A 23,651-nucleotide genomic window follows, 5' to 3' on the forward strand; every position below is an offset into this window, starting at 1 on the left:
CTTATCTGCATCAGTAAGGATGAGTGCTGGTGTTGTTTTGTTCATTTTTATCGGTATAACTAAGCCAGCAGAAGTCATATTACAAAAGCTGTTGTGTCAGCAAAGGTGTAGTTTTGCTGAGAGAGCGTTCACCCATTTAGGGACCCAGCATAAACCTTGCTTGCCATGGCAATATGAACCCATGACAGGAAAACTTGCTGGTTTAGTTCTATTAGCAAAGCCTTCCTTACGTGAGCGGTGCCTTGCTTGCTCAAAAATGGCTGTCTCAACACAATCGTGATTTTGCGAAGAAGTCCAAAAGATTATTTTTATTTTGCATTGGAGCAAACCCAAAAATTAAAACCATCCTAAAACTCCGTGTCAAAAGGATTGTTTGTTCTGTGGTCAGCTGTCATCAGGTCGGTTAGGCACATGGTTTTGTCGGCAAGGGCAGGCAGAGCTGATTCTCTATGCAAAGGGCAGCAGTTAACTTTATGTTTTCAAAATTCAATGCTCTTAAAGCGAAACCTCTTCTTTTACATCTTGGAATCCTTTGGATTCTTCTTCTGGACTTTCTGCGTTAGTATTTGTTTTGTTTCTAAAAATTTCCAAAGCGTATGCAGAACATGGGTAGCTTGCTATTTGAAATAAATGAAATCCTTTCCCCTTGGCATTGTGTGAGGCAGGTTTGAGCATAAACAGTCAGACAGCCCAAGCATATTGGCACAGGTTCAGTAGGCAGAACACCATTGCGCAGCGGAGGGAGGTTGCTGGGCTTGATTATCAAGACATGATACTTGCAAGGAAGCCTCTTCTGTACAGTGTGGATACCCAGTGTTTGGGAAGATTATAAAATGGCAGGATTAAGCAGTAGAACAAGAGAGAATTATTACTAATATGTATTTACTTGAATTCCGTTTCAGCATGGCTCTTCCTGCTGAACTGTAATTGCAGTTCTCTAATTTCAGCCATTTACAGATACTATATTCATTGCCTCATATGTTTGCACGTACCTTAAAAAAACATGTTCCCTTGGAAAGCATTGTATAGTTATATAAAAATAAAGAGTTAAAAAAGCATTCCTGTTTTCAAATTAACTCTGCTGAATTCATGGTGGTCTTTGTGATTTGATTTTTGCCCCTTTTTTTAATCCATCCCGTGCACTGCATAAGATGCAAGTCCTGAGGGAAAAACAGTACTTGATTATGCGTTTGAAGACACAGTGCATACAAGAAGCATTTCTGAACTTTATGAGCCTGTAGCAAGGGGGCAAAAGGCTAATTCTAATCTTAAAAAGACAACAAGGAAACAAAAAAGCCCCATAAATTTGGTTTGTGTATCTTTCTGCCACTATATAATATCTTATGATCATTTCATTGGATTGAGGATAAATACTTAAATGGCTGAATGCATGATAGAAATGGTACGTGACACAACACAAAGGCTAATACTGGGGAAAAAAATGTAAGTGAAGTCACTATCTTTGTGTCAGATTGCAGCCTCTCCATTGTGTATATTTTCTTCCACTTCACATTCCTCAGTGTGTTCCTTGTCTTCAGTAATAATCTTAATCTTCCCTTGCTGTCCCCTGTATTGTTTGTCAAGGAAGCTTCATGTGTGGAGTAAATGTCTTTCATGAGTTGTCATGCAGATTTGACAAAGCAAGAACACTTGAGAAAACTGCAGTAATATAGCAAATGTATACTACTTTTTCTTGAATGTTTTGGGTTCAATTTTTAATTTTAATTTAATAATATTTTCAATTAGATTTCCACTCTTGCAGTGATTTTTTTTTAACATCAATTTTGCTCCTATGAAGCTCTTGAATGGCATGCAGAATGGTTATTTTATGTAACATTAGCACATAACAGGCCGGATGGAGGCTTGTGGAAGAGTGCCAGTGTTGTTTTTCTATTTGCAGGTTGGCCTGGCTGTTTCTGTCTATGTAAGAAGAGGGCAGGCAGGTATCAGTCAGCTTTCGGATCTTAAAATTTCTGAATGGTTTAGGCAAGTGAAAGAATATCCTCCTACTGCAAACCTTTCTTTTTGTAAACTGTAAGCCTTGGCAGTACTTTTGAACATCTCAGCAAGCTTCAGTTTGCAGCATTAGGTGATGAACGTGCTTTTACATACTCAATTTAAACATCATCTTTCTAGGGGCTTAGACTTTTTTAAATATTTTTTTTTCAGGATCCCTTAGATCCAACAAGAACAGCCATTGTGATCAGCTCTTTGGTGGCAGGCGGAGTAGCCGAACGTGGGGGTGAGCTTTTACCAGGTGACCGCTTGGTGTTTGTAAATGAGAAATATTTGGACAGCGCCACTTTAGCAGAGGCAGTGGAAGTGTTGAAATCTGTGCCCCCAGGTACAGTTTCTCTTGGAATCTGCAAGCCTTTGGTGGTAAGGACTGACTTTAACTTTTTTTCTGTTTTATTCTATGACGTGTATACTGGGTGGTTGTATTTGCAGGGGGTGGGGGGTGGGGGCAAAAATCCAGGGTAGAAGTATGTATGCGTGTGGAAAGCAATTAAGTTCCTATACATGTCCAGAAATTCTTGCTAGATGGGAAATAGGCACCTCAATGTCCAAAAGGTCTGACTGGAAAACCAGTGTTCTCAGGTTCCTTCTGAAAGAACATCCACATGGAATCAGAAGACATGTCTGGGCAAACCTATGCGCACTGGCCCTATACGTAGGTGTAACATGGTTTGAGCAATTCAGGAAATCGGTTAAATATGTGCTGAAGTCCATTTCACTGTAAGACACTGCTGAGTGCTTGCTTGAGCTCCACTGACATCAAAGAAACTTAATCTGTTTGAAGTCAAGACTGTAAATTCAAGTAGAATTTCCTTTTTCTAGAATCAGGGCTTTGGAACAGACAGTAGTTTACTAGAGAACACTGCAGTATTGTTCATCAAGGGCACTCAGGCAAAATTAATTAAAGCGTCATCTAATAGAAAGTGCTTGTAATTCAAAGTGGTAGGGGAGTGGTGAAATAGGAATGTAGGAAAGCTGTTAAATGTATTCCTTCCTTTTCTAAAGAAGTGGTATTTCATTGTTCATATCTTTGTATTTGTCTTTCTTTCCTACATATCTCTTTATTTTCTACTATATCTGTACTAATATCTCTGTTGTGTTCCTCTCCTCCATTTATGACTTCCCTTTTTTATAATTCTGTATCTTCTTCCCATCTTTTTTCTAAAGGCTGTTTCTTCCTCTCCCTTGGGGTTCATTGAAAAATGTGGGAATTCTCTTGTTTGTTTTCCTTACTCATCATTTCAATTGTCTTTCTAGGGAGAAAGCAAAGGGGAGGAGAACATGCACAGTGTGGATTCCAGCAACATTAAAACTAGCCCTGGATCTCCAGAACCAATAGATAATATTAATTTCTCAATAATACTTGAAGCACCACAGGTATTTGGTTACTCTTTTGGATCAGCTGAAGTTTATCTGGAGAGCTAATGATGTTTTAAAGTAAAACGAATAGTATGTCCTTCAGAGAAGATTTATGTGTTGGATAGACTTCAAGGTGGATTCCCTCTGAAAACCACTTTTTACAGCTAACTGTATAGTAATTGTATTGTGAACAGTAAACATATGCATAGTGCTTACCAATGCAGTTCCCAGTCTGCCTTATCAAATTTAGTTTGTCATTAAAATACCTTGGGTTACCTTGGATATGAAATAGTAATGTTATGTTATTATTAGTCATAAGTAGTTGGTTCAGCTTTGCGAAGAAGGTAAGGTATGGAAGGAGAATACAATTTATTATAATGAAGCAGAACAAGAAAGTAGTCTAGTGCATAAGGCAAGCTTGAAATCTGTTCTTCATAGACTTCCTATGTGGTCTTAGTGATTTCTTCACTCTCATTTTCAAATCTCCTCTTTCTTATTTTCTGAGAAATAGTTCTGTTTATTGTGGGACGATGAGGCAACTAAAGGTAGTGAGAAAATCAGATACCAGGGTAATAGTATGGCAAATATTATTGCCTGACTTGTGTAGAGTGAGACAGATGTGGATGTTTTTGAATTTTCATCTGTTTGCAAGCATTTTGCAAAATTTTTATTAATTCACATTGGTAAAATGCATTCTTTTTAGGCCAGAAAAGACAATACATAAAGGATCATCCATCCAGAGTTGTAACACAGTAATAAAAATAAACTCTAGATTTTCTTGTTGCTAAACTTGTCTGCCTGTTTCCAGATACAAACTTATCTTTAATGCTGAAATGGTGTATTAGAACCACCAAAGAAGAGCAATATTACAGGGTAGATGTGGGTATACTGTGTAGAAATCAGCTTGGACATGATATTTACTGATTTTCATGATGTAGAATGGAGTTTGTTGTTTTCTGGATGCATAGGAAGGGTTTCTAGCAGAGCAGTTAGTCCTCTGCCAGCTCAGATTAGTTTTATTTAGGAAGGAGAGAAACAATGTTGTTAAGTATTTTTAAATAAAGTATTTTATCTTAAAGTCCTCCTGAATATAGAAACTGGAATGATCAGTTTGTACAAAATACACATAGAGGTATTTGCTTGTATTATGACAGCATCAATAGTAGCTTAGAGCAGTAGTATAAAATTTCCATCCATTTATTACTTTTACCTGCTCATATAAGAGCCAAGAGTGGTGTGTCATGATGGCTTCCACTCTTATGCACTAGCATAATGCTGACAAAGCTGACTTTAAAAAAAAAAAAAAAAAAGGAACTTAAAGATTTTATATGCTACAACAGTAGACTTTACTGTCATGTTTGCAGTATTCCCTATTCCATTGGTAGCGTCTGCTGCTGCAGTGCAGCAGTCGGTGATTATACATACCTAACTGCTGTATCAGGAGATGGCAATACAAATTGCTGTGTGGTTTCTGAACTAAGGCAATTGTTTTATGTAATGATGAAGTTGGTGCCTCTTGCAGAAGTGTTTGGAGAATGATGCTGCAGAAGTGAAGTGAAATAAATGAAGTAAAGATGAGGAGAATTAGAATCTCTTCAGACTGGGTATTTTTTGAGATCAAGGTACACAGGTCAAATAGACTAAAGGAACATTTAATGCTTATGAAAAATGTGCTAATTTCCATATTGCTAATGTCCTGCTTTTGTGCCAAGCTGGTATTACTGCATTGTTTCCTTATGCTCCTGCCTTTCTCTTGTTTTCTCTCCTGTCTCTCACTTGATCTATGCGAACATTTTGACTGGGTTTTTTTCTCATGCATTTGTACAAACCTAACAAAACAGGATTTTGGCACTAAAGGTCAGAAATGGTGAAGTGCCCTGGGGAGTCTGGGAAGGGGAAGGAAGCAGAAAGAAAAACATTTTGATTGAGGACCCCTGAATCTGTGGATTGGTTTCAGTGTTTGGGGTTTCAGTGCCTTGAAGATTGGGTTTGGGCATACATAACGTGGTGGCCTGAAGGAAAGAGAGGAAAAGCTTTCTGTGTGTGGCAAGCTTTCTGGTACCGGTGCAAGACATAAAATTTCAGGTGCCTGTGCAGACTCACTCTGAGCCAATGAATAGCACCCCATTTGATTTAGGAGAATCACAGGGCGCTGGAAATTGGGGAGGCACATGACAAATCCCAGAAATGTTGGGTGATATCTTTCAGAGTGGTTTTGAATACCTTTTATCTTGGTTTTGTTTTTTGTGTTTTTGGTTTCTTGGTCTGTGGTTTGAATTCAATAGAAAGTTGAGTACTCTTTAATAAAAACAGTAAGGGCATTAGATAATGAACAGTCAGTTATGTCCTTTGTTTCTCTTTTTAGTATGTGGGTCGTCCATTTCCCCTCTCCTCCAGGTTAAAATATTGTGTGGAATATCCAAGGGAGGGGCAAACGAGTGTGGCTTTTGCTTTGGGTTTTGGTTTTTTTTTGGTTTTTTATTATTATTATTGCTGATACTGTTGCATAAGCAAACTTTTGGGCTGTTTTTTATTTAGCTGATGGTATTGTAAGAAATGTGCATGCATTCATAAAGTGACAGCAGATAAGTTTGGAGCACAGAGATACTGAAGCTGGATTTATATACACTTTTTCCTGTAGCTTTTTTTGTGCTATTTAATAATTCTCATTCCCTAACTTCATTCAGGATTGGTTATTCTGAATGGCTACAGCAGTATCTAAGCTGTGCAACTTAAATTTCTTCATATTTGAAAAACAAATTGCAATTGCTAGTTTTGGTGTTAAAATCTGAAGTCAGAGAGTGTTGTGGTTTTGGGGTGGTTTTTTTTTTTTAGAAAATGCAAAAGGTTTTTCACTTTAAAAATCAGGACGTACTTTTAATATGGGCCTAACATAAAACATATTTTTGAAAGAGCTAGCAAGAAACATAATTTAAAATCTATATTCCTCTAATGGTTTATGCAGGGTTTCAGAGATGAAACACCTTTTAAAGAAGAACTTGTTGATGAACCAAGTTTGGACCTGGGAAGGTCATTTCAGCTTTCTAAAAATGACAATGAGTATGAGAAGGAGTCCTGGGAGATGCATGAATTTCTGAAACCCAAACCAGAAGAAAAGGATGAAGAACGGGAAATGTTGGTGGACGATGAGTACGAAGAAGATTCAGACTTCCTGAAATATAATGCATCATGTGGACAGAAGGCAACTTCAGAGAGGAACCTCGATACAGAACAATGGGCAAAGCAACTTGAGACTACTGAAATACAAGACTTAAGATCCAGTGTTAACTCAAGTCCAAAACAGTCTCTGGAATATCTACTCAATAAAGATCAAATGGTAAGGGATGTTTTGTCAGTCTCTGACCATGGGACCCATACCTCAAGGCAAATTCCAGATCTAAACTCTGTAAGGAGTCTTTGTAGTGTTTTAATTACTCGATGAGATCTGGGTACCTCTAACCGACACCAGTCTATCCTGTTGTACATTTTGGGAGGTTCTTTTCGTTACTTAGTGTCTTTATATTTAACTGGTCAATAGTTGGTGTATTTACAGGCATCTTGTACTTGCGTCTTCTTTCCCATCTCTGACTTGTGGGCTTGGTTCTTTTTTTGCAAATTGTACTAATGTGGTGCATGTCAGTATTAGCAAAACGTCGCTTCGTGGTTTTAATAGTCCAGGGGCTTCAGCAGCAATGTCAGTGAGAGGAGCTCCCTCTTTTCCTCAGTATTTTTAATCCAAATCAGTTCCTTGAGCCAGATGATAGTGCAGTTGAGCGGAAAATGATATGGCAGAAGCAATTGTAACAAGCATACTGGTGGATGAAGGAGTAGAATGAGACAGAGCTTCAGGTAAATTGCAAAACTCTTATTTATATGTCCTGCTCAGGTGTTCTGGGAGTTATTTTTTCCCTTCTGCTTTTCTTTGTTCATTTACTTGCCAAACAAAAAAGTGATAATGTCAGCTTTCCATGCACCAGCTTCCAAGATGTATGCTTTTATATGAAAAAAAATGAAGTGGAAGGGGATTCAATTTCACAGCTACTGGAATTTCAGGTTTTGTTTGGCTTGTCCCCTTATGCATTATGTACATAAACAGGCTTCTAGTGACAGTTCTATAATGGAGTGCACGATATTAAATTTATACATTTTTTACTTAAAACCAACAAATTAACAAGAGTAAAGAACTTATTGTCTGGATTACAGACAAGTAGAAAGATAGTTGCTTTATATTGCAATTGCACATAACACTTTTCATACCTCTTCTTAATACAGTGCATAAATGAGCAGTTAGTATTTCATAGTTATCTGAATAAATATGAATGTAGTTGGGAAAATGTGAATGTTTGCTGTAAAAATCAATGTTCATATCAAATACCCTGTATACGGTGATACCATTGCTTTCTAACTTCCTTTTTTCTCCTTTGTGAAGTGTGAAGAAAATGCTAGTTTAAGTTCACTATTTTCTGGAACCCCAGCACACAGTGGCTATCAAAAAGACGTATTTGATACTGAAACTAACCATTCAGGAGCAAAAACCAAGATGGATTTAGGTTTGTAAGAAGTTTTTTCTTTATCTTATAATTTTATGTTTACAAATTTATATTTTATACCAAAACACAAATTCTGTCAAATGATAAAATATTCAAATGAAGACTTCTGCAGGCTCAGTGCAGTCTGGCTTTAAATAGGTTTCAGCTTCATGATCTTGCTTCCTCCTCCAAATCTTTACCTACAGTTGTCACAAGTGATATTGAAAGCAGCTGCATCTTTGTCCTGCCTGTGGAGAATCACTTTCTTCTGTGTAGCTAATGTCCCCAGTAGGACTCCATGCAGAAATAGGTCATGCCTGCAGTTTCTGTCAGGAATTTGTCTCAGCCACTTTTGATTGCTGATTTTATAGAATTTTGCACTTTAAAAAAAAAAAAAAAAAAGTGACAGCCTATGTAGGTAACTTTACTACAACCAAAATTTGCAGGTGAACTCTATGGTAGATAATTGCCCCATATCTTGGTTTTGTAGTCTGTGCTCAGGAGCAAAGTTTCTCCTTGTCAGATGGCCAGAAATGGATAGTTAGAATTTGGCAGATCATCAAGGAATTAAATTTATGAACCTGCCTGGCGTAGCTACTCACTGGTTGGGAGAAAGGAGGTTAGACTGTTTCCTTTCTTTGTCACTTGCATCCTGTACAGCAGACACTGTGTAAGCTACAGTGGCAGACTGACAACCTTTGCAAGGAGCTCTGGTGGTTCAAGTACAGTTGATACTTAGGTCACCAAAATGGACATCAGTCTTCCCCAGTGTGGTGGGGTTCCACGCTGGGGCAGGGCCTTGTACCGCTCTCCCTGCATAAAGGATGCATTCGTTATTTCTAATCATGTGTTTTTGTAAGGACCTTCTATCATATAAGTTGTACTTAAGCATGTCTCAGTTCCATAAAAATTTGGCTTTCCTGTTATTACTTGACTTCATGTACATCAGAAGCAAGGCGTTACAAAAAAGTGTTTAGTGTGGTCTGAATTTCCTTCAGAAGTAAATGTTCTGTATCTCTGAGCCTCATGATCATGACACAACATCCGCATTTGGAATATGATGAGCTAAGGGGTTTATTTCCAAGGATGATAACTGGTAGATGCAGGGACACAGGCAGCAAAAGTTCACATCTACAACTTTTCTTCTTCAGGTACAAAGCTTCAGATTGATTCTAAAGGACCTGGGCTTGCTGTTGGTTTGGAAGTTATTGAAAAGGAAGAGCTAAAAGGGGAGGATTATGTTTTTTCCAAGAACCTGGAATCTGGGAGAGTAACCACCTTAGCTCAGCCTAGACCAGCATTGTGCAGGTATGGAGGAAGGTATTAGTTTTTGGAAGATTTTCAATTAATGATCTTAACTGTCTCCTTGCTTTAGTTAGCTGATTAGCTATTAAAAGCTGTGTGAAACAGTAAGACATAGATGGCCAGTTCTAGGACTTTTGCCCAAGGAGCTGAATTTTGTCTTGCAACCTGATTAAGTCTTTACTTCCCACATTTCCTCCCCTGAGTATTGGGACAGAAAAGTGTGAATGGCTCTACCACCTACTTTGCTTACAGTAAGGGGAGTATGGATGTGGCCTGGAGGAGAAGGGCATAGCCTTTACTGGCACCGTTGGTCATTACTGCTTAAGGAGCTCTACCCTTAGCTCCTTATTATAGCTCTGTCCTCTTGGGTTTCCCTTTCCATTATTCTTCCTTTTGGGAAGACCAGTTCAGCCATGACTCTCAGGCCCGTGCAGGAAATGTTAGTCTTGGCAGTGGTTCTGAGAAACCTTGAGGTGGCAGTGGTTGTAGATACTTTTACACCTGTCAAGTGTCCCATTCTTTCACCACCAGTTTTGGGTGAGTGGGTAGTGGATCTGCTTTTGGGGCCTGTTGATTCAAATCCTCAGTACTTCCCTAATTCATCTGTAAAATTCCCTCAGGGGCAAAGCAGCTCAACAATAAGGTGAAAAGATTATTTGTCCAGCACAACATCCTACTTCCTTTTTGCAGTTTAAAAGTAGCATTTACAGCTCTCAGGATCTACAGAAAATGTGTGCAAGGGTATGTTGTTTCAACCCTTCTGTGAAGGCATGCAATTCCATACTTCCATTGCTATTCTGTGATTAGGTGAGTCACATACAGTATAAAAGTTTAATTAACACTCTATTCTGGAATGTTTAATGGAACACACAGTATCTTTTCTCCCAGTTGCATCGTGATCTGGTTTCTGGTCAGCTAGACTGGTTTTATCAAGAATCAAGGCATATTTATCAGAAAGTAAATGTTAATTGCTTAAATGGTCACTTTGAATGAGTAAATGCAGTGCAGATTTGTATATCACAGAGCAACTTATAAATCTGGTCTGCCCATCATGTTTATTTCTGGAGCATTCCTTAAGTACATTTAAACCTAAATACAAAAATTCCTGTCTAGTCTGTTGACTCTGCACATTTGGTTTACACTGGACAGTGTGAGAAGGTGTTGCTGTCTCAACGCCAGATACAAAATACGTAAGGAATTGCAACCTGGCATGGGTAATGCATTTTTTAATTTTTTTATTCCTCCCCTCCCTCTGCCCCCAATTAGTGAATTACCTGAGAGAGAAGAAGGAGAAGGAGAAGAAACTCCAAACTTCAGCCACTGGGGACCACCACGGACGTATGTTCATGTGATTACATTATTTCTTCCCGTTTACCTTTATGTCTTTTTTTTTTCTGTGAGCCCGATTACTTCTCATGGGTTTTTTTCTCCCCTCTTCTGCCAGTAACTTTAAGGTACCTTGTGTACCTTGGGCTTTCTTAGATACAGTGAATTTTTAACAGATGTTCACCAGAACTATGCCTTCTATTTATACAGCTGACTTGGGAAAGCTTGGCGGGTTTACATTGTGGATGACCTACAAGTTCTTGCTCATTTAATAACTCTTAGGTGTGAACAGTGCACGTAGTGCTGCTGTCTCCTTTTCCATGGGTTCTCTGCTAAACTTAATGGCAGAATTCCAAATTGTGAAGCCAAGTTTTAGCCACATCCTCGTTGTATTGCTAACATTTTTAGGTGAATTGTTTTTGTGGTCCAAAATAAAATATGATCAGAAAGTTTCTGCATAAGCTGATTAATGTGCATCTGATACACTGAAATCAGTGTTCAGATAGTTGTATGAAACACTTCATCATTTGTTTAGCATGCCACTTGCAGTTTTTGCCATTTCCAGACAGTTTGCTCAAACTGAAAGAGAATGAGTGTTTACTTGAAGACCTGCCTCTATTTTACCCTGACTTTCTCTGAAATAAAAGCCTATGCCCACTGGGCATGGGTTGGCAGCAGAATTTCGTTCTTTTTGAGGAGTGAGGTCTGCTCAGGGCAAAAAGCCAACGCTGTTGAGAGCATTTGTAGGCTTCTGACTTTATCCCTTTACTCTATTAAATCTTCTTGAAAGACCAGAAGCTTACATTTATTTAAGGCTTAGCATTTATAGTTTAAAAAACTGTTTCAAGCTGTTAAACTACCACATGTATTTTTTCAGTGTTGAGATTTTTAGAGACCCTCACGTGTCTCTTGGAATCAGTATTGTTGGTGGACAGACTGTCATAAAGCGCCTGAAGAATGGAGAAGAACTTAAAGGGATCTTCATCAAACAAGTTTTGGAAGACAGCCCAGCAGGAAGAACAAAGGCTTTAAAAACTGGAGATAAAATACTTGAGGTAAATGTAGATAAACCTACCTTTTCATTCTAAAAAATAAAGATTGACTCAAACAGCTTTTGGAGGAGAGAAGGACAAAATACTGCCACACTTCATGAAGTATTGATGACACAGTTTTGGAAGCTGAAAGAAACCCCTGGTATCATCTTGTCTCTTTTTTAAGGTCTGACTATGGACCTCTTTTGATATTCTCCTCTTTATTTAGCAAGATACATCCTGGTACCTGATGGGGTAATGAAAAAAAACAGAGTGCCCTCTTTCCATATAAATAAGTTAATAATATATAGAACGTAGACTCTTCATGCTGAAATTTAGGCTGTTATTTTGTGTGTGTGAATTTGGAGTTGTTAGTCTGATCAACTTACTGTTTGGAGTAAATCCCTGATTCTGACTCTGTGCTGATTTTTTTGCTCATTTTTATCCAAATGAAGACTGCTGAATTTAGGTTCCCAAGCTGATAGTGCCATTATTTTATGTGCTTTAGGGTTGTGAGTGATGTTTTGAAAAACTGTTTCAAAGCAAATTTAGTTCATAAACAGGTAAAATCTGAAAGAGTTGTATTATACCTAGCATTATATCTGGCAATCTTATTTCTTACGGTTTTTATCTAGAAGAATTGTTTTGGGAAACATATGACCATCTGTTAATTATGAATACTAAATAATATACTTTTCCTTAAATGAACATGAAAACATACTTTACAAATTATTTCTTTTGACTGCTTTTGGTACGTTACTCAGATACACTAATCTTCTGCAAATGTGTGTGAACTCTTGCAATGACTGTGCCAAAGACAAGCTACCTAATCAAAATAAACATTGTCAGGTTTCTGGGATAGACCTACAAAACGCCACACACGAGGAAGCAGTAGAAGCTATCAAGAATGCGGGAAATCCTGTTGTGTTCGTAGTTCAGGGTTTGTCTAACATACCAAAAGTAAGTTTATTTCTATTTTTATTCTAAAACTTAATAAATGTGTAATATGCATTTTATTTTAAACTTGGCTAAATTCCTTTCAGCAAGTTCCAACATTTTTTGTGTCCATCCTTTCTGTCAGAGTTTCTGCTTATAGACCATGATTGATTGATTACTTGTCTGGCCTGATTTGAAACCTTGTTTCTCTGATGTTAATCAAGTAGATGTAGGTCTGTTGACTAGGTGTTAGTTTAGTTCTCCCACCTGTGTAATTGAGTCTAGTTCCGTGTATTTTAATTTGTTCATATTTCATAATCTAAAAATATATTCTTTTGTCCAAATGAGCAAAAGTGTAATTAAAATTAGTCACGTTCACACTAGCAGCTCCACATAAAACGTGTCACCAAAGGGATCTGAAGTAGTTGTCTGGGAGCAAGCTAATTTTCAAGAGATTTTAGGTGTCTTCTCATCTTTAAGGCCACGGCAAGTAACCTTTTAATGCCTTAGTAAGAAAAGGCATACAATTCTGCCTGCCTTGAAGTGCACACAAAAAACCCCAAGACTTCTGTTTACTTTTGGTATAATCTGAGAAGTTGATTGGGAGATTTGATGGATTAGTAGACCTGAGGAGACCTCTTTGACAGCTGTAGACAAATCTGGCACCACTGCATCCATTATTTTTCCAGTGCTTCAGGAAGTCTTTCAAAAACTATGAAGACTTTCACTTGCTATGCTGGGAAGGTGCTCAAGCAGTGAATGCAAAAATCACAGTGGTGGTAACTGAGTTGGCTTCCTTTCTGTATCAGCTTTTTGACAGAAAAGATCCAGAAAAGCTATCAGAACATTCAAGTGTTCAGCTGCATCTCTGAACCTTTCTTTCCTAGACAATCTAGAGAGATACGGGAAAGCCAGATAACTTGAAATTTGAGTTGCTTTGCTTTGAACTGCAGGCTGTAGGAAACTGGACATTCACAGACTTTCAGCAATGCTGTGCAGTCCCAACTCCCAATCATCAAAATAAGGTGCTGTCAGAGGAGTGGGAATATATTAAATTTTGTGACATAGTAGAAGACAAAACTGAGAAGGGCGCAGGAGTAGCCATTTCCTTTTATACAGCCTGATCGTGTGACCCAACGCAAGGCACATCACTTACATTTGTAGGACTTCTTACTTTGAGCTTCAACGATGTGCCTGCCACTGCCTGTAATCGAAATACCCTAAAAGTTTCCCTGTGAAAGAATAAATAACAAGGAGGAGTATTATGTGGGAATATTATGCGAAGGCTAAACATGCTGTCTTTTACAAGGTGTCTGTGTACATGGACAGTGCTCTCTGAGTAACTAAGAACTGACACTTCAGGAGTCTATACTGAGCTCTGTATCAAGGATGTACATCCATTTTGTTGACTTCAGAGTAATGTTTAATTGAATGAAGAGATGGGGCTAGATATCAAACAGTGCTAAAAAAGGGAATGTTTATAAATTCAGTAACAAAATGCAATTTAAAGACTGTACTGCAATGCCCTTCTACATGGGGCAAAATGAAGAGTGTACTGGCATCACCTAACTTTTGATATTTGTATTGCAGCTATAATGCTCTTTCTAATGTGTGTAATATATGCATTGTTTTTCAGGTGGTTTCTGCTGTACTGCCTAAGGGAATCAAAGTCAACAAAGACCAGGATGCAGACAAAGAAAATAAGAGTGATAAGGTATTTATTCTGTTCAATGCTATAACCCAGTTTTACTAAATCAAACTGTATAATAGCATGCGCTATGATAAGCCCCCACTGAAATCTGAAATGAAATTTGAAGTGTTTTGTTGAAATATCTTTGATTCGGGTAATTTTTGCCAAATTTCTGCCAAATACGAGGCAGGTTTCTGACAGATGTTCTGTGGGTCTCGCCTGGGTGCTGAAACCCTGTACTTACTGCAGCTCTTCACTGGCATTTTTCTGCAAGTACCTGTTTTGTTCTATGTGGAGACAAATTGATTCTCTCTGTTCAGTAGAAACAGAGAAATAGTAACGTGCACAAATAATATCCCTAATGTGAGGCTGACTGAAATTCAGTAAAATCATGTTATAGGATAATGAAATGGGGTAAGTCTCCTACATTTCCCATTGCTGTGTAAAACAAGGAAATGACCGAATGTTCTGTAGCTGGCCAGCTAATTGTGAAGCAGTTACTGCACAGTAACTTTCAAACAAAGTTTCAAGCAACTACACAGCAGTTTTAAAAGAGAAAAAAATCTGTTTGGTCTAAACCAGTGGGTTTGTTTTAGTTGTTGCAATAAGGGAAACATTTAATTTCTCATTCCCAGCCATATTGCCTAATGGCCTAGGTGTTTTCCTGTGGGAACTGCGCTGACTGATTAGTGTACGTCAGGTACTTTGAGGGTGTCAGAGCTGCAGGAGCAGAGACAGATTTAGTGCAGACAGTAACTTTTGCCCAGTGCAGTATAACACAACAACTAATGAAATTATGAACTTTTCATTTGATTCTACTCAGCACTCTGGTGTTTTTTTGGGTAACTGAGAAGGCCTTCTTGCCTCCAGAAGTCTTTTTTAAGACTCCTTTCAGATCCTGTCAGATACAGAAGCTATGAGGCTCAGCTATTAAAAAAAAAATCAAGAAAGGTGTTGAAGTCATGTTTTCATGCCAGTGGATAACACTTATAATGAAGCAGTTACAATCCCCTTTTCTTGGTTTTGTTATCTATATTTCTAATCTCAAAAGCACTCATCCTCTTGCAATGTGCTGCTTTTAATCTCTAGGACTCTAGTGTGTTGCATTCTATAGCGTTCGGAGGTTAAAGAGGGAGCCTAATCTTTTTCAAACCCTTTTCATCTATTGGTGCTGTAAACTGGTGGGTGGAATATAGAAGAGCTTCAGTGCATAAATATGTAGCTCCTTTTTGGCTTTGAACATTGATTCACAAAGCAGTCATACTGTGCTACAGTAGGGCCATCTCTGAGTTGGGAAGAGTTGCTATTAGTGGATTACTAGTCCATGTCCCTATGGGGAATCAGTGATATTTCTAGTCCGGTCTTCAAAGCGTCACAGAAGAATTTGGTTTGAAAGCAGCCACATCCAGCTGGAAAATCTGCCTTCTCCTGTATGTTGAATTATCTTTTTAGTAGTGAACATTTTCTGTGATGTGTTGGTGTTTATCATCCTTTGTTCATCTGTTTAAAAATGATCACTTGAAGTAATTTATGTAACACCACTTAAAACAGTTGAGCTTCTTGTGGGCAAATGAGACTTTAACATTATTTTGCTGGTTGGCTGTGTAAACTGTGCCTTTGCCTCTGTACTGGAAAGAGCTGTGTTAATACAAAAACATGGTGTAATGGAGTACTCTGACGTAATTTACTCATCTGCCTCTTCAGTGAGTCAGGAGGGATGAGAGAATCTTGTCCTGAGACATAGCAAACTGCTGGATAGCTTAGGTCTCTTGTGTAGCTTCACACAGACTTTGTAGCAAGTGATAAGGTCTTAAAAAAGCGAAAGGGTCAACATTTAGACTATGAGTTATTACTAAATTATAGTGATACTACTGATTTCTCATAAGCAGCTGAAAGTGGGGCTGCAGGTTTTCCATCTTTACCTGCTTGGTAATGTAGAACATGAGCCCCCCTCATGCTTTCTGGGTTTTCTGGATTTTGCACAGTGCTGGCATTAAGCAAAAATTGGGAGGTGTATTCGGTGTATTGTATACTTTGGGGAAACAGCTGTCATGTTTCCAAGTGCTCTTACTACACACTTTTAGTACTATTGGATTGAATTAATTTAATTTATTATTGTTATGCTGTCTTCAATGCAGCACTTTCCTGTAATGTTTTTTAAATGGATGGGATGATGTATATCTTATCCCACAAATTTTCTGTGTAGCTTGCATTGTAGTTTGCTAGTTAGACTATTCTATACAAATTTAGAGTTTAGATTTTAGAAATTCATATGCAGGTTCAGCTTTCACTGTATACAGTGAAAAAATTTATTCTGGGTTTGATGTTTGGGTGTTGAGACTTATTTCCCAGCTATAGAAGAAATTAATCACAGGCGTTCTGGTTGCTCTAATGGCATATCGTACTCGGTGTTCCCTTTCTAAAGTGCATCCTGCTATTAGTAGTGAGGTTGCATGGGATATAGTTAAATGTAATTTAGTGAAATCCTGTAGCAAACCAAGGCATGATCCAGTTACTTGGGGCTATAAAAACAGTTGCTCAGACGATCAAGTGCCTTCATTAGATTCAGAGCCTATTCTTTATGCCTGCTATGCGCCGCTATATGCATCATTATAGGAGCTGCCTGTATTTATGTGAGGTAATAGAATTTTATTGTGAGCTATAATTCAAAATATTTTTTAAATTTTAGACAAAATTTAGATGAACTGTTATGTTTAAATATTCGTAGATGCACTAAGAAGAGTTCTTATTTTGTATTTAAACACTACATTTTTATCAGTACCAGATAATTCTGCTGTTGAGTCTCTAATGAGAAACAGGTTACAATTTAATGTTTATTTTTAATCCTTGATTGATATTCACACCTTTCCTGTTTATGATGATACACAAGTATTTTGTCAACGCGTAAATGTGCATGTGCAGTTGTATTTTCTTTTTTTCATGTTCAGTGTCACTTCTTGTTCTGATTTCTTGCATAAAAAGCCAATGCTGCAGAATTTGCATTGTAATTACGTGCTGTGTATGTACACATGCAGTGCAGTAGACAATAGGATTATTTTTTTTCTTGTGAGTGGTGGTTACAAAATGTATAACTGTTTGTCTTTGTTAGAGAAAATATGGGGCTCCGCCTCCCATGAAACTGCCACCTCCTTATAGAGCACTTGAAAGACTGCATGCAGAGGAAGCTAATATGAATGAAGAGGAGGATGAGGATGCTTGCGCAGAGAGTGAGTAATACCACAATCATTACGTCAGATTACATTTATGGAACACAATCAGGTTGTGATAAACATATCTGCCATTGTATTATGGGAAGTAGTGCTCAGTGTGGCAATAGCATGTACTCTTCAACTCTGTTCTTACCAAGGGCTAGTGATTTATAGCTTGGTCAGTCTTCTCTGCCCAGCCAGCGTCCTATAGGAACTCTTCTGAAGAGGTGTAGGAAGGGCCTAATTTATTTCAGTCTAAAACTGTCTAAGCAATGTCTAGAGGACTTGCTTAGGCAGTGACGTCAGCAGTGAAAGGCAGATGTTGTGCTTTACTGTTGTAGTTGCAGTGGTAGTTTAGCAGGTGTACATTGAGAACCACTGGTGCGCAGTCCTTGTCCAGAAGAGCCTGCAGCTGATCGCAGACAATGCTGTTCAAGCAAAATATTTTCTTTTAAAAAGAAAAACCTGCTGATTCAGTACTCTACTGAAAAAAGGATTCCCCCTTTTTATAGCACCTTTAATGGGAAAGGTTCTGCAATTGTCCAGTTCTGGGTTTTGCAATGAATTATGGTGATATGCACTCTGTGGGAGGGTAGGGACCTAAAGAATAGGATGCAGTGCAACTTGAGAGCTTCCAGCTCTAAGCATCGCTTAGATTCCAGCATACTGCTTTGTTAATTATAACTTTGGATAAGCAGATTATTATTATCCATAGCTTATTTTCCAATAAAATATTTAGGAATACTAAAATTGCAATTAGGAGTCCTAAATTATTTTCTAAAATTAGTTAGCTTTTATTTTTTTTTCTCTTTATACTCTCTTGTACCAAATTAGCATACATGTGGGGTTTTTCTTGGGATTTGGTATGGGTTTTTTTGCCACAGTGATTTTTCTCATCATCTTTTGTCTTGGAGAGGTTTTTGTTTGCCCTAGTTATGGGTAAGCCAAAGCAGAGAGATGCCTTTGTAGCTTTTGACCTTGAGGCGACCATGGCTCCCATTCAGAGTGGAAACTCCTGACTTGGGGCCTGCTGGTGGGAAAGCTCTTCCAGCTGCTTTTGCTGATTTCCTTGGCAATGGTGTGCCATTGAAGCCAAGATAATTAATGAGTTTGGTTGGTTTGTCCCTTTTAGGGCTGCTTTGGTGGAGACGAGGAGGATTTTGGAAGGTTGTTCTCATGGAAACAGTAATGGGGGCACAGAAGCAGGGTGTTCAGCTCTGCCTCTGTTGCTTTAAGGGAATGCTGTGAGTTCTTGAACCAACAGAGATTCTTCCAAAACTCCCCCTTACTGAGTTTGTCATCTCATTTGTTTGAAGTATGTCACATAGTTACCTCAAGAAGTTTTTTCAGTATTTTTGTGGGGAGTGGTAGTGAAGGAGGGGCATTTGGCTGCAGGCTCTGTGGATGTTGGATTGAATATATCTTGAGCTTTCAAACCAACTCTGTAAACCTCCAATTGTAGCAAACAGGTTTCAGCCTGTTATTAAAGTTGTTATTCCTGGTTAAATGATGTCTTTGATAAGTAGCCTGACACCTGAGTTACCTAATTAGGATATGCCTCAATCCAAGTGGTTGCAAGACCAAAGTTAAAACTTTGCACAGAAATAATTTCTTATTCATGGGCTTCGTCATTTTTTAGCTGTTCTGCCATCCCTAGTGATATTGCTAGCTGAGTCTAATAGCTGAAAAGGTAAAGCTGCTTCTGATATTAAATTCATCAATCCTACCAGATTTGGCAGCAGCAAGCAGATCTATTCAGATGAATCTCCTTCTCTCTACCCTTTTCACTGACTGAAGTTGGATGTTTTGCAGTAGCCATCTTTCCCATAAGTCTTTGAAAACCAAGATATGCATTTTCCATTTTATTCTTCCCCACCTCATTCTGTTTTTTTTTTTTTAAATAAAAAGAAAAGCAGTCTACGGAAGCTTAAACTAAGTTTGTACCCCAACCCTTGAAGTAAAAAGCATGTTAGAAATAATCTAACTGTATTCTAATGATATTAAGCATCTTGACAACTCTGGAATGGGCTTTTACAGAGTGTCTTTTTTGTGATAACTTGATAAACAAAGTTTTCTCTGATAAATTCCAGTACAGTATTGGTTTTGTGAACTAGTTGATGCTTATAACTTCTGTCCTGATTCTTGAGCACCTTTCCCAGAAACTTCAGCCCAGGCCAGTACTTGTCTTTTTGACGCTCAACATTTGCATTCTCATATTGGGCTATTCCTTACCGACTTACCCTACTAATTCTGCTGGTTTTGTAACCTTAACTAATAATTTTCTGAGCTTCAGTGAACAGCTGAATTAGATTTATGGTCTTCCTTATTTAGAAGATAAGGTATCTTAAAAGGGAGAAGTGGTGTCAGCTCTGGTGAATCATGTCATAGCCTCTCCTTTCATTTACTTCTGTAGTTCTCAATCTCTGTCAATAGGATGGAAGGCCTTAGCAGGCATTTTGAGGTGGGACAGCTGTTAAATCTGTCCTCTGTTTGTGCTCCTGATGGATTTTATTTTGTGGTTTTAGCATTCTTATTAATACAGCTGCAGTGTCACGAACCTGCTCATCAATTTCTTTCATACTCCAGAAATACTTTACTTGCCTCACTTGACATTTTTTTCTCCTTGCTCGTCACTTCTTTTGACCCATGCTCTCGTCTTTTGTCTCCATGTCCTTCATCATTCCCCATACTGAAAATGAAAGCAAAGCATTGTTAATCTTCCTGCCATACTTTTTCTTTCCTTTCTGTCCCATCCATACTGCCTCACAGTCTCTGTGTTCTGTCCGTTTTCCCCTTAAAGTGGCTGAATAACCTTTTGGTATTGATTTAATTTCCCCTGTGGGATCTAAATCCACTTGCCTTTTGGCAACGCTCCCTTTTATTTCTGCTTTTCCACCATTGAAACTGTAGCTTTCATTGCTGACTTGTTGGAACAGTCATTTTTTGTAGGAGTTCTCCCTTTTCTTTTCAAAGGTTATTTTGAATCCAAATAGGGTTAACCCTTGTTGGGAATAGAGCTACTAGGTAGCTCTTGATTTAGAAAGTCCAGACATCCTCCATGTTTCTGTGGTTTAAGAAGTTTGAAGAAGTTCCAGGTGTTTTTTTTTTTAAAATGTGTCGTCTTGCACCCAGGACCCTGAATTTCAGACCTGCTTCTTTATATTGCAGTTTCATTTGAACCACCACTACTTCCAGTATTATTTTTTAAGTTCTTAGATGGGTTTTTTTGCTAGACTTAGAGGGCAAGTTGAACATAGTACTTCCTCCTGTTTTATTTCTTCTTTGAGTGATACTGTCAAATATTTATCAGTGTTCAACTCTAACCTTGTGCAATGTGGGGTTTGTTTAATTTTTGCTTTGACTTTGCTGTTTTAAAGGCTTTCAGCTCACATTTTAAAATAGTTTTGTAAAACTTGCAGTGTGTGCAGCCTGCTGCAAAAGGAGCCTTCAAAATGCTTCATCTTTAAGACCTGAAAATGTTACAACATGGGTTTTGAGTTTTTCCTTCCCACTCTGGAAATGCTTATCCATAGCAGAGGTTATTTTGGAGGAGGTCACTCTCCATGATGAGGCTTTTCAGGCATCATGTTTTGAATACGTGGGATTTTTTTCTTTTTTTTTTTTCTTTTTTTAATCAGAACAAGTAAAAGGAGGGGAGAGCATACAAAGGAGCTATTTGTACTTGCAAGCAGCTGTGCTACAGGCTGCATCAATAGGCATTGGTGTGTTTTCCCTGAGTGGCGGTTGGCTGTAGGTGTGCGCTAAGAATCTGCTAATAGACTAACGTGCACCCTGTTGTGGCTTATTGCTATAATGAGGGGTTAGTAGGAAAAAGAAGCAGAGGAAATGGATGGGCAGAGTAGTTTGTAATGGAATGTTTTGTAAGGTTTTCCTTGGGGCATTCATAACTGTACAATTTAGATATACTTTTGTGATTGAGTAGGAGCAGTCATAAGTTAGGTAGGAAAGACCTTAAAAACCATTGTAAGAAAACTAAAAAGACAACTGTTGGAACAACTTGGAATCCTTAATTTCAATTTATAGTCTAATTTTTATTAAAATATCTTGTCTAATCAGTTGACTGAGATTGATCTGGTTGGTTTCAAATAAGTTTAAAATAACAACAATAGATAATAAAAAAAAAATTGTGAAAGGTGACTAAGATAATGGACTAGATACTGCTGTGTTCAGACTTCCTGTCTGCAAGGACATTTAACTGTATCTAATAAGGGATAATAATGCCCCCTTCCTTTTATTTTGTCTCTAGATAATGTAGAAATCAATGAAGCTGTAAGAAAGCGTAATGATTTATCTTCCTAAAATGGTTTTTGAGGAATGGTGATTTCTCCACCAAAGCAAGAGATTTTAAAACTTCTCTAGTATTCTCACTGTGTGCTGCCTCATTGTGATAAATTCGTGGCTGCATAGGGTACGACGGGAGAGTCTGCGTGTGCTCACGTGTGTAGATTGGTTCAGACAAACCCACACTAGCTGTTGACTAGGTGGAGTTGGGTTGGGGTTGGAAAGTGCTTGGGCATGTGAGCAGGGTGCTCTCATCACACCTAAGGTTTTTAGCAGCTTCGATAGTGTCAATGCTATCCATATTCACATGAGAGGATGGTGGCTTTCATTAAAGACAAACAATGAAAAAAAGGAATAGAGTTCAGTTGGGACTGTGTAGAAGGTATGGTCAAGTACATGGGGTGTGCAGAAATACTGCCTCAGGAAGTGTCTGTATAGTGCTCTGGGTGAAGATGGGAAAACAATCATTGGCGCTTTGGAAAAATGCCAGAATTATTAACAATCACTAAATAAAAACAAAACCACTGATAAATCAATATAATTCTTAAGAATGTGACTATTTAGAGTCTGGTTTATGCAAATCTAGGTTAAAACAAAGGAAAAGCAATTCTTAATTTTATTTTAACTGGGGGGGAGGGGGTGTGTGTGAGCGGCGACACCCGAAACAAGTGATCTTCAGGTGAGGCAGCTTGTGTAGCCAAACACTGCCTCTCCAATAGATGTCACTGCAATCAACAGCAAATACAGATGATGTTCAAAGACTAAGATGTAGCTTGGAAAAATGCTCCAAGCTTTATGAAAGCAAAATATTGGCAAAATGGTAACTGCAATATTTAATTTTCTCAAATATAGTAACAAGTGTGTTTAGTACGGTGGATTACCAGCAATCATGCGAGAGCCAAGATTAGACAAATAGAGCAGTGACTTTCAGTTTTTAGCTCTGTGTTAATCTTTATTTAATACGAGTCTGTACTGCAAATCTTCTTTTCCCATTCTTTTCCTGAACCATAATTAGCTAAAATATGTAGGTTTTGTAACCAGTCCTAATATCAGATCCAGAAAGGCTGTACATGCTGGGTAGACTCACAAGCTGTTGTGCCACATGAGGATAGATTACGATGTTGGTGTCATTGTAGCTTGAGGTTATGGGTTAGTTTGGGTTTTTGTTATTGGGTTGGAGTTTTTTTACTCTATTTGTGAATCACATGCACAGTTCTCATCATCTGATGAAGTATTGCGAAAGGAAATTACATTTTTGATGAAGTAATAGTAAAATTGCAGCTGGGACTTCTTGTATTTTTTTAATGTGTGCTTGACTTAATGCGCTGAACAGATGGCTTTGTGTGCTGTGATACATATTCTAAAGAAAGGACAATGAACTTTTAAAATGAAAAAATTAATGGTTTAACAAAATAACTTGAGTATTTTGAGTTGTTTTAAATGTAGCTTTTGGAGTAGAGAATTAGTAAGGACTTCCCAAAATAACTAAGTATATTTATAAATTTAGAGAGATTTTATCTTTGCTTTCTTAATTACTAAATTAAGTATTTTGAGTCTTTTCAGTGTTTCAGTTCAGCACTCATTACAGTAGAACTAATATCGCTTCTTCAGGGCTTTAGCAAAATACAAGTTATGATGAAGTCTGAACCTTTCTTATGCTTATAATGACAGATTGGTTTTGTTTTCTGACATTAAAAAAACCCCAACCAAACCTTACACCATGAACACATATCAGTCTTGGGAAACTGCAACATTTGCAGCACTGGAAAATAACATGTTTAATAAAGCCGTTTGGCTAAGAAAAATTAATTTTTAACCCCTGTAACGTGCATGAAAAGCATGCTTAGATAAATAATGCCTATTAACTGCTACTTTGCCATGCAGTGGGTCATTAAGCGCGATAGTACCTGCAGCTAACAGTGATATAAACAAACGTTTGAGGTGACTC

The 23,651-nt window shown here is 38.0% G+C and overlaps 1 protein-coding gene across 4 annotated transcripts in view; it reads left to right on the forward strand.

The window, feature by feature from the left end:
- The window catches only part of PATJ (PATJ crumbs cell polarity complex component), a 157,139-nt gene that overhangs the window by 52,684 nt on the left and 80,804 nt on the right, over positions 1-23,651 (forward strand). For all 4 annotated transcript variants that reach the window (XM_055815167.1, XM_055815169.1, XM_055815168.1 and 1 more), the window contains exons 18-27: positions 2,170-2,379; positions 3,274-3,393; positions 6,341-6,712; positions 7,805-7,925; positions 9,056-9,212; positions 10,476-10,547; positions 11,413-11,590; positions 12,416-12,526; positions 14,139-14,216; positions 17,302-17,419. In XM_055815167.1, coding sequence (XP_055671142.1) covers positions 2,170-2,379; positions 3,274-3,393; positions 6,341-6,712; positions 7,805-7,925; positions 9,056-9,212; positions 10,476-10,547; positions 11,413-11,590; positions 12,416-12,526; positions 14,139-14,216; positions 17,302-17,419 — 1,537 coding nt within the window. The remainder of the gene's footprint in view (positions 1-2,169; positions 2,380-3,273; positions 3,394-6,340; positions 6,713-7,804; positions 7,926-9,055; positions 9,213-10,475; positions 10,548-11,412; positions 11,591-12,415; positions 12,527-14,138; positions 14,217-17,301; positions 17,420-23,651) is intronic.

Source organism: Falco peregrinus, chromosome 10, assembly GCF_023634155.1.
Source record: "Falco peregrinus isolate bFalPer1 chromosome 10, bFalPer1.pri, whole genome shotgun sequence".
In the NCBI taxonomy this organism is placed as follows: domain Eukaryota; kingdom Metazoa; phylum Chordata; class Aves; order Falconiformes; family Falconidae; genus Falco; species Falco peregrinus.